This window comes from Coregonus lavaretus (genome assembly GCF_964263955.1).
Source record: "Coregonus lavaretus genome assembly, contig: HAP1_SCAFFOLD_1385, whole genome shotgun sequence".
NCBI lineage: Eukaryota > Metazoa > Chordata > Actinopteri > Salmoniformes > Salmonidae > Coregonus > Coregonus lavaretus.
The window spans coordinates 23,009-38,921 of NW_028159755.1; the positions used below are offsets into that span (position 1 = coordinate 23,009).

Consider the following 15,913-nt stretch of genomic DNA (forward strand, 5'->3'; position numbering starts at 1 on the left):
AAACAGAATATTTGATCACTTTCACAAAAACATTATGACTAGTATATTACTCTGAAAAGACGCCTTGGAGCTAAATCAATGACTGCCAAATAAATAGTAAATGCATTGAGCTGACTAGTGACAGACTACTATGTGAACCATGTCCACTCCAATATTAACGTTCCTCTGATACAGTTGGTGATTGACACTACTGCATTATCCTTTCCCTCTGTAACCTCAGTTAATGCTTTCCAATGACTGAAAATGTACACCATATACATAGAATATACAACAGACACTTCAAAGTGCAATCTCAAAAGGCATATGTATGAGCAGAAGACTGGTCAGCATGAAGCACTAAGTAAGGCTGACGGAATAATGTATAGTTTCACCTTGTTCAGAGAGGACTGCTCTGCACACTGTATGTGCGTGTGAGGTTGGTTACGGGTACATCATTTAGCGCTCTCATCTTTCTCTGCACACACATATGCAAATAGGAGCTCATCTATGTTTCATGATCCCATCCCAACAAGAGTCAAGACATTATGTATTTAATATTGTTAGCGTCTTCCCCTATGTTTTTTCCACTTGGTGTCAAGTTAAGGGATGTGTGTGTGTGTGTGTGTGTGTGTGTGTGTATGGTGGCTTTGAAGCAAAGTCTTTGAGTTCCCATATCACACGCTTCTTGAATAGTGCATACGCTTCAAAACTTCTAATAGTTTAGTGTGCCACACAATGTCTCTGTCAGCTGCCCACAGTAATTTGACAAGTCACTAGTTTTATCTCAGTGTCCAAACTAAAGGTCCATCCCACACCTTGGTGCTGACGCCAGCCCGGGGGGTGACTCATGACCACGTCTTGAGACAGGAGGATGACAAAATGACTCTCCTCCCTCTCTTCTCTCGCTGTGCTGTACGTACAGGGAAGAAGAGGAAGAGCATGGGGGAGTTGGCCCAAAATATGATGTCAGCCGCCGCCACATGGACTTGTCAAGCTGCTCTTTGCGACTACAGTGACTCACCGCCACACAAACAAGACCCTAATCACACTATCACATGTGCTCTCATCTCACAGTGTCTCTCTCTCATTATGCTCTCCTCTCCTTTCTTCTCTCTCTCCGTTCTGCATTTCCGTTTGTGATGGTGAGGAGCAGAGAGGAGGAGAGATGATAAGCAGCAGTGTGGCGGTGATATGACTGCTGAGGTCTCTCTCTCTCTCTCTCTCTCTCTCGCATTTATCGATAGGCCTATGCCAACAGTCTGCAACAATGCCTAATTTACCATAACCATTACAGATAAGAAATCCTAATTGCTAAATATATATCAGTCAGTGTCCAGTATCTATGCTGCAATAGTCTATGTGCCGAGGGGCTAGGTTGAGTCTTTCCTATCTGGTTTAATTGTCCTGTCTTATCTGGTGTCCTGTGTGAACTTAAGTCTCTCTCTCTCTCTCTCTCTCTCTCTCTCTCTCTCTCTCTCTCTCTCTCTCTCTCTCTCTCTCTGTCTCTCTCGTCCTTCTCTCTCTCTCTCTCTCTCTCTCTCTCTCTCTCTCTCTCTCTCTCTCTCTCTCTCTCTCTCTCTCCTCTCTCTCTCTCTCTCTCTCTCTCTCTCTCTCTCTCTCTCTTTCTCTCTCGCTCTCTCTCTCTCTCTCCTCCCCCCGACAAAGGGGAGCGGCCAACGTTTCTCTGCCTGAGATAAGGTTCCTGGAAGCAGCCGAAGCAGCTGGTGAGGTGCAGCCAGGTGTAATCACTGTCTTCCTCTGCAGATGAGACTGCAGAACTCAAATACCATCCTGGTGGAGGAACAACAGGGGTCGCTACCTCCATTTCCTCCAATTTAAAACAAGAAGGCGAAACAAGGAGATCTGAGCTGCCAGTGGAAAATGTGTTGACACTGAAGAATGGCCAGGCTGATTTGTGTGTCAGAGACACTTAAGCACGCACGTACACACATTCCAATGCCCATGAGGAGAGCCACTCTCATCCTTCCAATTGCCAGAAAGTAGTGGGCACAATGGTGTTAGGTTGGCCGGCCCTGCTATAAACAAGGCACTAACTAATTACAGCGGCTTAACCCAACATCTGTCATATGGCCGGTATTTTATTACATAAAGACTAAATAATGAATAATGTTGGAGAGGGATGAGTTGACAGGAGCCTTTGGCAGCTACCGAGCTGAGAAGTAAAAATATGACTAAATGCATTCTGGCTGAGTCAATCGTGCATGTCTTTTGAGTGCTTTAATTTAATATGTTATCAGTCAGGGATTTCAAAACAGACAGTTTAGTCATGTCACTGGAGCAGATGTTTTAAAGCAGATAGAAAATACTTTCATTATTGAATGGAGTGAGAGCGAGATTTTCTGTGGTGCGGTGCAGAATTGATGTGGAAGGTGCATGTCAGCAGTCTCCAACCCCTCAGCCCAGGCTGTGGTAGGTCCTGGAACAGTGTGTGTGTGTTTGAGTGGTTGGGCTGAGCAGAGCGTGGCGGGGTGGGGAGATGAGTTGTCATGGTAGTGGTTAATGAGGCTTGGGTGCTAAGCCGGATAAAGGCCCTCTCACTGCTCTACTGCCTGCAGGACTGGAGCTGAGGCAGCAGAGCTCTGGGCCCTGACACACACAGAGAACAGTCCGGGAAAGAGACACATGCAGACACAGCCTGGGACACACAGACACAACCTGAGACATACAGACACAACCTGAGCCATACAGACACAGCCTGAGACATACAGACACAACCTGAGACATACAGACACAACCTGAGACATACAGATACAGCCTGAGACATACAGACACAGGCCTGGGACACACAGACACAACCTGAGACATACAGACACAACCTGAGCCATACAGACACAGCCTGGGACATACAGACACAACCTGAGACATACAGACACAGCCTGGGACATACAGACACAACCTGAGACATGCAGACACAACCTGAGACACACAGACACAGCCTGAGACATACAGACACAGCCTGAGACATACAGACACAGGCCTGGGACACACAGACACAGGCCTGGAACACACAGACACAGGCCTGGGACAAACAGACACAGCGTGAGACATACAGACACAACCTGAGACATACAGACACAGCCTGAGACATACAGACACAGCCTGAGACATACAGACACAGCCTGAGACATACAGACACAGCCTGAGACATACAGACACAACCTGAGACATACAGACACAACCTGAGACATACAGATACAGCCTGAGACATACAGACACAGCCTGAGACATAAAGACACAGCCTGAGACATACAGACACAACCTGAGACATACAGACACAACCTGAGACATACAGATACAGCCTGAGACATACAGACACAGGCCTGGGACAAACAGACACAGCGTGAGACATACAGACACAACCTGAGACATACAGACACAGCCTGAGACATACAGACACAGCCTGAGACATACAGACACAGCCTGAGACATACAGACACAACCTGAGACATACAGATACAACCTGAGACATACAGATACAGCCTGAGACATACAGACACAGGCCTGGGACACACAGACACAGGCCTGGGACAAACAGACACAGTGTGAGACATACAGACACAGCGTGAGACATACAGACACAACCTGGGACACACAGACACAGGCCTGGGACAAACAGACACAGCCTGAGACATACAGACACAGCCTGGGAGAGATAGACATGGCGGAGGTATATAGCACTGGGCTCTAATACAGAGATGGATGAACAGAGAGAAAGACCTAAACAAGATCTGAGCAAAACACGGCCCTAAAAGCTGAGGGAGACTAGTGACAAACACACATTACATTTTTTGATGGGTCTGTTGTCAACCAATATAACCAACCTCTTTCTGTATGATTTTAAACCACTAGACATCCATAGTAACAGCACTTCTGTGTTCTGTGTAGAATGGCAGGCAGCACTTGAGGGTACTCAAAGCTACACCAGCACAGAGCTGCTCTCAACACTTGTGGGATTGCCTTGACAAGTAGCTCTGACAAATTGTAGACCCAAACCAGCGCAGCAAAGCCTGAAATTCATGCATGCAAATGACATGGAGGGACTTGGAGGAAAGATAAGCTGTTCTGCCCACGGCAATGAGTCTTTCTCTCTCCCTTCTCCTCTCTCTCTTTCTGGCTCTCTTTCTCTGTCTCTACAGAGTGGTTCCACCAGCTGTTTGTAGTCCTATTTCAAACTGATAATCATTGGGCTCTCCTAATGAGGTTCAGACTCAGCATTGACCTTTTCTCTTATCATCACGTTCAACTAGTAGAAGATAATCATTGTTGCTCTTTAGTCTTGCTGTTGGATCCTGTGTGACTTGTTCATTAGGGTGGTTGTAATGTCACTGTGTACTGTAAGAGCAGATGAGTGTAGTTTGGTACAGATCTGCACAATAATGCAATTACAGAATGTATTACTGTAAGCCCAGTCCATTTGCTATTCATAACAATAGCCAAATCATAGCAAAACATAGCTTGGAGGTGAAGTGATTGTTTCTGCAGTTTACTGCTGTGTATGGAAATCCCAATCCCATCCCATTGCTGCATTGTGTAGGTGCAGCTCCCCTGCAGTGTGTGTGTGTTGCGTAGGTGCAGTGCAGTGTTGTGTTACCTGAGGTGTGTGTGAGTGTGTGAGTGTCTGTGTGTGTGTGTGTACACTCTTCTTACGGCCAGTAGCCAGCGCTTCTCCTTCTCGGCAGTAGTCTGTGTGTTCTCCAGGGTGGTCCTGTGCTTTTTCGACAGCTCCTCCAGCGCCCGGGTCTGTGACTCTTTGAAGTGGGCGGCGTCGTCCTCGTATTTGGCACGCATGTTCATCATCTCCTTCTCATACACCTGCTTCTCCTCCCGTAGAGTCTGATGGACCAACACACACAGAGACAACACCATGACAGTCTGCCCTGTGTTAATCAAAGATGTTTGATTCTAGTTGTATTAAACCCAGCTGTGAACAGAATGCTAAACTCATTACTGTCTTATTTCTATTTCCTTGGTCATTTGAGTGAGCATCTGAGTCAGTCAGACACAGGTAACACATGAACGGCTGTTTGGTGTCTTGTAACAGAGGAAAGTGACAGCCTGAGGATGCTTCAACACATTATTCACATTCAGAGATGAGGCTCAAGCAGCGAGCCAAATCGAACGGAGAGAGAGGCCTCTATTACCAGATGAGAGAGAGAGAGTGGCGTTTCTCAGAACGCCAGCAGCCCAGTGGATTACTGCACAATGCACTCACACCGCCGTTCACAGCAGGTTGCCATAGTAACACCGAACTCAAGGCTATGGTAATGGGAAACAGAACAGAAGAGAGATTTCCTGGGAACTGGAAAGGTGAGGTCAGGTTTTCAGGCTACAGCATTGTGGTGAATTGTCATTGAGACACAGAGGACATAGCATTGAGTGGTGCGGGTCACTGTCAACAGAACACTCTCCCTGTCTTGAGAGCATATTGACAACAGGAGGTTGGTAGCACCTTAATTTGGGAGGACGGGCTTGTGGTAATGGCTGGAGCGGAATAAGTGGAATGGTATCAAATACGTCAAACACATTGTTTGATGCCATTCCATTCGCTCCGTTCCAGCCATTCTTATGAGCCGTCCTCCCCTCAGCAGCCTCCACTGATATTGTCACGCAGAACGACATATAGTGAAAGCTTCAACTGTGCATTTTACCATAATGGAAATGCTGAATGGAAAATAGATTATGCTTGACATTCATTTACGGGGGAACTGCAGTTTGTCTACGGCGCTACTGTTCGCAAATAACGTAACATTTGGTGGGGTCTGGTCAAGTTTAACCCGCTCAGCAGCATAACAATCTGTAGTTTTGTGTGTTCAGATGCGATGCATATTTCAGGGCTCTGTAACTCCTGAGAGCAAGGAGGACTTTCCAAGGAGCAAGCTAAATGCTTAGTCGTAAAATCAGAGTTTTTTTGTGTACTCTGACATCAATAATTGAAGTTAAATGCTATTTTACAACCAGAAAGCATGGCTTTAAGAAAAACGGTGACTATAGAGGAAGAAGCAGCCATGGCTAATAGTTGAGATATATGAAGCAAACTGTGACGCAAAATGGATGTCTATTTACACCAAAAGTGTAGTCTTTGCTAAATCGAAATAATCAGCTAAACGTCAACAAAAGCCAAATTTTTTTAGTCCAGTAACTTCTCTTTCCAAGATGTTGAGTGTTGTGAATAGTGCTGAGCAATTAACCAAAATGTTGGGTTTTCTTTCGGTTATTAAACAACTAATTGACCGACAATGGTTCAATTCTTTGAATTCCATTTAGTTAGTGAGCTCAACGCGCCGTTTCTCTAGAGGGAAATCAAATCATTCACGAGAGAATCTGTCAAGAACTATGTGGGACGCTGGGCTGATTGGAAGTTTTCATAAGGCAAATATTCAACCTAGTTCACCACGAAACGTGTAATTAACTACAATGACCATAATCCATTGCGCCTGTTCTTTCCGGCCACGGACAGAGGCGCATACACACAGACCATATGAGACCGCATGAGAGAGGAATGAAAATGTAGTCTATTTCAGAAGAACAGAATAGCATACTTTGAGTTGTCCTTATGTTAGGCCCTGATCTGGCTATGCCAAATGGCTGTGGGCTAAACTAGTTCATTTAGCAGACAAGATTTTCTTAGAATTCCGTGGCATGATTTTATAGTTTAAAGAATACAATTTAATAAAGCTGAATAAAATAGAAAGGATATTTTCTCCAAACGATTTGAGGGAGTGCGCACATGCGGCTATTTTGTGTTGAGCGGTTAACAAAGAAATAGGTACTCCTATATGCTTAATTTAGAGTTATTCATGTAACTTTTGTTGTTCTACAAACGTTGGGCTATATGTTTTGATTTTTAATACATAGTAAGGCTGCATGATGCGACTCTAATGATGATTTGAAAAAAGTCGCTTGAAAGTCATGAGCTCTGCTTTGTTTTTTTGCGCAGGCTGTACACACTTCATTAGTCAAGCACTTGATAATGCCTTGAATTTCACAGCGGCATTCCCTTTGTGGCCGTAATGCACCCTAAAAAAATCAATGGCTTTTGCGGCCAGTGGCCGTTGTGCCCTTCTCCCATCACGTGATCGGGTCTTTCTCACAGGCTACAAGTGAAGACAGACACATCAGGGACGCCACTGCACACGTCCTTATCCAATTCCAATTCCGAAGTGCATACTGAAGATATTGGAAGAACTGTCCACATTTACTTTTCGTCAGCCAACAAGATGAGTAGGCCTAATGAACAGCAAAATAACTAGCCTATGTCAATCTAGTATCCCCCATAGTACAAAAGTCGACCTATTCAATTCCGTGTGAGAAAAAAATATTCCAAACATAGTCTGGGACAGTTGTGGGATGCAATAGATCCAAAATTAATGCAACCACTAGCATGAAAAAACATTTTTTACGCCGCAATGTGGCTGACGCAACAGATCAGAACATTTAGCTTAAAATGTTGATAAACTATTAGGCTATTTCTTCACATTATAAGCGCAGCAATGTGCACATGGCAGTAGGCTATAAGCGCGAATGTTCCAAAATGTTTCAAAATGTTACTGCAAATGTGATTGCGCATGAGTAGGCCTAATGATATTATAAAGCTTTTTTTATAAAGGTGCATTTTTATGGTGAAAATGATCTTCCCCAAACTTGAAACTGACCCACTGCTTATGTATGCGGATGAATGTGCTTAATTTTAAGAAGTTATTTGGCCACTTTAGTTGTGATACAAACCTTATAAAAACATTTAGGCCTATGGCCTAGGCTACATGAGATGTACGACTATGATTCGAAAAAGTAGGCAATTTTTTTTTGATGTTTCTTATGCTGGGCATCATTCACAAGTGCTAATATATAATTAACAAGTGATAGGCTAATATTGTCACCCATAAGAATATTCTTGATTTAATCTTGTCTTTACATATACAGTTGAAGTCGGAGGTTTACATACACCTTAGCCAAATACATTTAAACTCTGTTTTTCACAATTCCTGACATTTAATCCTAGTTAAAATTCCCTGTCTTAGGTCAATTAGGATCACCACTTTATTTTAAGAATGTGAAATGTCAGAATAATAGTAGAGAGAATTATTTATTTCAGCTTTTATTTCTTTCATCACATTCCCAGTGGGTCAGAAATTTACATACACTCAATTAGTATTTGGTAGCATTGCCTTTAAATTGTTTAACTTGGGTCAAACGTTTCAGGTAGCCTTCCACAAGCTTCCCACAGTAAGTTGGGTGAATTTTGGCCCATTTTTCAGTTCTCACCACAAATTCTCTATAGGGTTGAGGTCAGGGCTTTGTGATGGCCACTCCAATACCTTGACTTTGTTGTCCTTAAGCCATTTTGCCACAACTTTGGAAGTGTGCTTGGTGTCATTGTCCATTTGGAAGACCCATTTGCGACCAAGCTTTAACTTCTTGACTGATGTCTTGAGATGTTGCTTCAATATATCCACATAATTTTCCTTCCTCATGATGCCATCTATTTTGTGAAGTGCACCAGTCCCTCCTGCAGAAAAGCACCCCCACAGCATGATGCTGCCACCCCCGTGCTTCACGGTTGGGATGGTGTTCTTTGACTTGCAAGCCTTCCCCCTTTTCCTCCAAACATAACGATGGTCATTATGGCCAAACAGTTCTATTTTTGTTTCATCAGACATTTCTCCAAAAAGTACGATCTTTGTCCCCATGTGCAGTTGCAAACCGTAGTCTGGCTTTTTTATGGCGGTTTTGGAGCAGTGGCTTCTTCCTTGCTGAGCGGCCTTTCAGGTTATGTCGATACAGGACTCGTTTTACTGTGGATATAGATACTTTTGTACCTGTTTCCTCCAGCATCTTCACAAGGTCCTTTGCTGTTGTTCTGGGATTGATTTACGTTCATCTCTAGGAGACAGAACGCGTCTCCTTCCTGAGCGGTATGATGGCTGCGTGGTCCCATGGTGTTTATACTTGCGTACTATTGTTTGTACAGATGAATGTGGTACCTTCAGGCGTTTGGAAATTGCTCCCAATGATGAACCAGACTTGTGGAGGTCTACAAGTTTTTTTCTGAGGTCTTGGCTGATTTCTTTTGATTTTCCTATGATGTCAAGCAAAGAGGCACTGAGTTTGAAGGTAGGCCTTGAAATACATCCACAGGTACACCTCCAAATGACTCAAATGATATCAATTAGCCTATCAGAAGCTTCTAAAGCCATGACATCATTTTCTGGAATTTTCCAAGCTGTTTAAAGGCACAGTGAACTTAGTGTATGTAAACTTCTGACCCACTGAAATTGTGATACAGTGAATTATAAGTGAAATAATCTGTCTGTAAACAATTGTTGGAAAAATTACTTGTGTCATGCACAAAGTAGATGTCCTAACCGACTTGCCAAAACTATAGTTTGTTAACAAGAAATTTGTGGAGTGGTTGAAAAACAAGTTTTAATGACTCCAACCTAAGTGTATGTAAACTTCCGACTTCAACTGTACTAAATAATATATGTGTGAAATTTGTTTTTATTTAGAATGGGCCATTATCATGTACCTGTCTCGAAACAGGGGGAGCGGGTAAAAATACATCATCTATGCACTTAAATAGCGAATGGAGGACACTTTTCCCATGGTTGATTTTCATGCCAGCCAGGTAGGCTATACTCCTGTTGTAAAGATAAACAATGTGCTTAATATTAGGAAAGTTGAGAAACAAATATAGTAGGCCTAGCCTATAGAAAGCTTATGGGATCCTCCTCTTTTTAGTAGAAGCCATCACTCTGTTTTCTCGTGCAATTGCATAGTCTATTGAAATGTTGTGCAACATGAGCTCATGGGCTCTAATGAAGTGTTTGATTAGATTTCGAACATATTTGCATTGATGTCAGAGTGATTAGAGGGACAATAGAGTGCTGAGTACCAGGCAGTTAGCAAGTTTGGTAGGCTACTAATGATCATCAGCAGCATCAGAGCTTAGAGTAGCCTAATTACCATGACTAAACAGTCACATGGAATTTGACTGCCTTCATGACTCGTGACCGCTGGTGTGGCGGTAATACGGTCACCGCAACAGCCCTAGTCCTCAGACAACTCCAGGCTCCAGAATGGCAGAAATACAGTTCCCTCCACGCCACCGAAGGCTCACCTTCTCCAGGGAGAGAATCTGTTGCCTCTGCCTGTCGTCCAGTGTCTGGGTCTTGTTCTGCAGGGCCCCGCGTTCCTCCTCTAGACGTACCACTTTGTCCTTCAGACGAGACTTCTCAGACTCCAGGTCCCGGATGGCTGCCTCGTGGGTCATCTGAGTGGCCTGCAGGCTGCCAATGTGACCTGGAGAGGAGAGGAGAGGAGAGGAGAGGAGAGGAGAGAGAGAGAGAGAGAGAGAGAGAGAGAGAGAGAGAGAGAGAGAGAGAGAGAGAGAGAGAACGATAAAAAGAGAGAGAGGAAGAGAGAGAGAGAGAGAGAGAGAGAGGAAGAGAGAGAGAGAGAGAGAGAGAGAGAGAGAGAGAGAGAGAGAGAGAGAGAGAGAACACTATGAGAAACAGTCCAGCCATACAGTGCTACTAGAATGAGATTACCTGTACCAGCAGTATTACCATAGAGAGTTGACCTGGGTCAATGTACTGTTTAAACATTGACGTTTTGGTGAGCCAGTATTTCAGTATTTCACTGCCAGATGAAATATTGATGCAGCAAGGCATAACTAGCGATCAAATCAGATCATACAGGCATGGCTGTGAGTATACAGCAGGGCTCGCTGCAGTACAGACTGTACAAAGTGCAGCATGACTTAAAATGGGCGTAATTCATTTGAACACGGCTTTCACATCCTTGGGCTTATGAATACCATTAGTGCAGGGATACACCATTTCACCATTAAACAGTTATGTTACAGCAATTCAGATAAGCCCAAGTAACCGTGAGGCTAACACCCTGTGTTTCTCTAACAGCTAAGAGGTTAGTGTTTTCAGCAGCAGCAGCATCTCTGTGTCTGATTCCAAACATGGGCCTGCAGATATATACAGTCCTACACAGCTACACAATAGGCACCACGGAAAATTCCAGACACAAAGTGCAAACATGTTGTTTTTCTCTCTGTCCTTGTTATATATCTTGACCATGGTATGACAGGCATTTGAACCACAACAGATGTTGCAGGGCTAGGTAAGAGCTAGGTGAGGGGGTCTAGGTGAGCCCTCTCCCCACCAAGGTACATTCCAGAACCAGGGGGGTGAAGAGGTCTCGGAGCAGAGCTGGGGCAAGACTGCAGAGCACACTGGACCTCTGTTGCCGGGATACCGGGAGGTGATCTGTCACAGCACAATCTCCTGTCAACAGGTACGCTAGCTGAAGCTGGAGCTACCTACCTCCAGAGTGTATTAAAAATCTCTCTCTGGGTTCTGGTTCATTCTGCCATCCATTGGGAATGTATCATACCAGTGATAAGGAAAGAGAGTCACGTGACAGATAATTGTGAATAGATGGAAGCCTATATACAGTAGTCTTGAGCCTGTGTACCTGTTATTTTCTCCTGAAAATATCTGATGCAAACTGGTGCAAAGACTTGGTAAATTTGAACCAACATTATTTTAATATTTCATGACTTGAAGTAATTGATACATACATAGACTTAAATGTTGGGGGAAATCATGTAGGACTAAGAGTGGTGTGGGTCATTAATCACATTGTGGTTCATTAGTGTTGCTCAGGTAGTGCAGTAGCGTGGGTTGTAACAGAGAGAGGAGGGAGGAGGAAAGAAGAGAGGAGGAGGAGGAGGGAGAGTGTAGTAGGGTGTATACTGTCAGTAACAACAGGAGGAGGGAGAGTGTAGTAGGGTGTATACTGTCAGTAACAGCAGGAGGAGGGAGAGTGTAGTAGGGTGAATACTGTCAGTAACAGCAGGAGGAGGGAGAGTGTAGTAGGGTGTATACTGTCAGTAACAGCAGGAGGAGGGAGAGTGTAGTAGGGTGTATACTGTCAGTAACAGCAGGAGGAGGGAGAGTGTAGTAGGGTGTATACTGTCAGTAACAGCAGGAGGAGGGAGAGTGTAGTAGGGTGTATACTGTCAGTAACAGCAGGAGGAGGGAGAGTGTAGTAGGGTGTATACTGTCAGTAACAGCAGGAGGAGGGAGAGTGTAGTAGGGTGTATACTGTCAGTAACAACAGGAGGAAGGAGAGTGTAGTAGGGTGTATACTGTCAGTAACAGCAGGAGGAGGGAGAGTGTAGTAGGGTGTATACTGTCAGTAACAGCAGGAGGAGGGAGAGTGTAGTAGGGTGTATACTGTCAGTAACAGCAGGAGGAGGGAGAGTGTAGTAGGGTGTATACTGTCAGTAACAGCAGGAGGAGGGAGAGTGTAGTAGGGTGTATACTGTCAGTAACAGCAGGAGGAGGGAGAGTGTAGTAGGGTGTATACTGTCAGTAACAGCAGGAGGAGGGAGAGTGTAGTAGGGTGTATACTGTCAGTAACAGCAGGAGGAGGGAGAGTGTAGTAGGGTGTATACTGTCAGTAACAGCAGGTGGAGGGAGAGTGTAGTAGGGTGTATACTGTCAGTAACAGCAGGAGGAGGGAGAGTGTAGTAGGGTGTATACTGTCAGTAACAACAGGAGGAGGGAGAGTGTAGTAGGGTGTATACTGTCAGTAACAACAGGAGGAGGGAGAGTGTAGTAGGGTGTATACTGTCAGTAACAGCAGGAGGAGGGAGAGTGTAGTAGGGTGTATACTGTCAGTAACAGCAGGAGGAGGGAGAGTGTAGTAGGGTGTATACTGTCAGTAACAGCAGGTGGAGGGAGAGTGTAGTAGGGTGTATACTGTCAGTAACAGCAGGAGGAGGGATAGTGTAGTAGGGTGTATACTGTCAGTAACAGCAGGAGGAGGGAGAGTGTAGTAGGGTGTATACTGTCAGTAACAACAGGAGGAGGGAGAGTGTAGTAGGGTGTATACTGTCAGTAACAGCAGGAGGAGGGAGAGTGTAGTAGGGTGTATACTGTCAGTAACAGCAGGTGGAGGGAGAGTGTAGTAGGGTGTATACTGTCAGTAACAGCAGGAGGAGGGAGAGTGTAGTAGGGTGTATACTGTCAGTAACATCAGGAGGAGGGAGAGTGTAGTAGGGTGTATACTGTCAGTAACAACAGGAGGAGGGAGAGTGTAGTAGGGTGTATACTGTCAGTAACAACAGGAGGAGGGAGAGTGTAGTAGGGTGTATACTGTCATTAACAGCAGGAGGAGGGAGAGTGTAGTAGGGTGTATACTGTCAGTAACAGCAGGAGGAGGGAGAGTGTAGTAGGGTGTATACTGTCAGTAACAGCAGGAGGAGGGAGAGTGTAGTAGGGTGTATACTGCCAGTAACAGCAGGAGGAGGGAGAGTGTAGTAGGGTGTATACTGTCATTAACAGCAGGAGGAGGGAGAGTGTAGTAGGGTGTATACTGTCAGTAACAGCAGGAGGAGGGAGAGTGTAGTAGGGTGTATACTGTCAGTAACAGCAGGAGGAGGGAGAGTGTAGTAGGGTGTATACTGTCAGTAACAGCAGGTGGAGGGAGAGTGTAGTAGGGTGTATACTGTCAGTAACAGCAGGAGGAGGGAGAGTGTAGTAGGGTGTATACTGTCAGTAACAGCAGGAGGAGGGAGAGTGTAGTAGGGTGTATACTGTCAGTAACAACAGGAGGAGGGAGAGTGTAGTAGGGTGTATACTGTCAGTAACAGCAGGAGGAGGGAGAGTGTAGTAGGGTGTATACTGTCAGTAACAGCAGGAGGAGGGAGAGTGTAGTAGGGTGTATACTGTCAGTAACAGCAGGAGGAGGGAGAGTGTAGTAGGGTGTATACTGTCAGTAACAGCAGGAGGAGGGAGAGTGTAGTAGGGTGTATACTGTCAGTAACAGCAGGAGGAGGGAGAGTGTAGTAGGGTGTATACTGTCAGTAACAGCAGGAGGAGGGAGAGTGTAGTAGGGTGTATACTGTCAGTAACAGCAGGAGGAGGGAGAGTGTAGGATAAGAACGCTAACAGAGAGGAGGTGGGAAAGAAGGTGGAAAGCTAACTCACTGGCTTTGAGGAGGATCTCTGTGGCCTGCTGCTGCACACGATCTCTGGTGGCCTCCAGCTCACACTCCGCCTCCTTCTGTCGAATCTCCACGATCTCGGCATCCTGCGTCACCTCGTCCAGCTGTTTGCTCAACTCCTGGAGCACAAACAGAAACACACAGAGCACATATTAGCCTATACTCCTGAGGCACAGACACGCATAGCACAGGGTCAACTTCCTGACCTGTGTTCATTCTCTCTGCCAGAACAATGAAACAGTATATACAGTACATTCGGAAAGTATTCAGACCCCTTCCCTTTTTGTTACGTTACAGCCTTATTCTAAAATTGCATATATAACTGTTTTCCCTCATCAATCTCATTTTAACATTTTAGTCATTTAGCAGACGCTCTTATCCAGAGCGACTTACAGGAGCAATTAGGGTTAAGTGCCTTGCTCAAGGGCACATCGACAGATTTTTCACCTAGTTGGCTCGGGGATTAGAACCAGCGACCTTTCAGTTACTGGCACAACCACTAAGCTACCTGCCGCCCCAATCTCAAATCAAATAAATGCACATTTTATTTGCCACATGAGCCGAATACAACAGGTGTAGACATTACAGTGAAATGCTTACTTACAAGCCCTTAACCAACAATGCATTTTTTTAAATAAAAAATAAAAAAGTGTTAAAAGCAAATAACTAAAGAGCAGCAGTAAAATAAAATAACAGTAGGGAGGCTATATACTGGGGAGTACCGGTGCAGAGTCAATGTGCGGGGGCACCGGCTAGTCGAGGTAATTGAGGTAATATGTACATGTGGGTAGAGTTAAAGTGACTATGCATAAATAATAAACAGAGTAGCAGCAACGTAAAAGAGGGGGCGGGGGTGGGGGGGGCAGTGCAAATAGTCCGGGTAGCCATGATTAGCTGTTCAGGAGTCTTATGGCTTGGGGATAGAAGCTGTTGAGAAGCCTTTTGGACTTAGACTTGGCGCTCCGGTACCGCTTGCCGTGCGGTAGCAGAGAGAACAGTCTATGACTAGGGTGGCTGGAGTCTTTGAAAATGTTGAGGGCCTTCCTCTGACACCGCCTGGTATAGAGGTCCTGGATGGCAGGAAGCTTGGCCCCAGTGATGTACTGGGCCGTACGCACTACCCTCTTTAGTGCCTTGCGGTCGGAGGCCGAGCAGTTTCCATACCAGGCGGTGATGCAACCAGTCAAGATGCTCTCGATGGTGCAGCTATATAACTTTTTGAGGATCTGAGGACACATACCAAATCTTATCAGTCTCCTGAGGGGGAATAGGCTTTGTTGTGCCCTCTTCACGACTGTCTTGGTGTGTTTGGACCATGATAGTTCGTTGGTGATGTGGACACCAAGGAACTTGAAGCTCTCAACCCGTTCCACTACAGCCCCGTCGATGAGAATGGGGGCATGCTCAGTCCTCTTCTTTTTTTCCTGTAGTCCACAATCATCTCCTTTGTCTTTATCACGTTGAGGGAGAGGTTGTTATCCTGGCACCACACGGCCAGGTCTCTGACCTCCTCCCTATAGGCTGTCTCATCGTTGTCGGTGATCAGGTCTACCACTGTTGTGTCATCAGCAAACTTAATGATGGTGTTGGAGTCGTGCCTGGCCATGCAGTCATGGGTGAACAGGGAGTACAGGAGGGGACTGCGCACGCATCCCTGAGGGGCCCCCGTGTTGAGGATCAGTGTGGCTGATGTGTTGTTACCTACCCTTACCACCTGGGGGCGGCCCGTCAGGAAGCCCAGGATCCAGTTGCAGAGGGAGGTGTTTAGTCCCAGGGAGTTCCTCTGTGGAGATAGGAGAACCTTCCAGAAGGATAAACATCTCTGCAGCACTCCACCAATCAGGCCTTTATGGTAGAGTGGCCAGACGGAAGCCACTCCTCAGTAAA

At 45.4% G+C, this 15,913-nt stretch overlaps 1 protein-coding gene across 1 annotated transcript in view; it reads right to left on the minus strand.

The window, feature by feature from the left end:
• The window catches only part of LOC311122473 (protein FAM184A-like), a gene marked incomplete at its 3' end in the record, with an annotated part of 95,345 nt that overhangs the window by 21,485 nt on the left and 57,947 nt on the right, over positions 1 to 15,913 (minus strand). Inside the window, exons 3-5 of the mRNA XM_084196822.1 lie at positions 14,010 to 14,145; positions 10,118 to 10,299; positions 4,648 to 4,833 (exon numbers count right to left, since the gene is read on the minus strand). Of these exons, the coding sequence (XP_084052948.1) occupies positions 4,648 to 4,833; positions 10,118 to 10,299; positions 14,010 to 14,145 (504 nt within the window). The remainder of the gene's footprint in view (positions 1 to 4,647; positions 4,834 to 10,117; positions 10,300 to 14,009; positions 14,146 to 15,913) is intronic.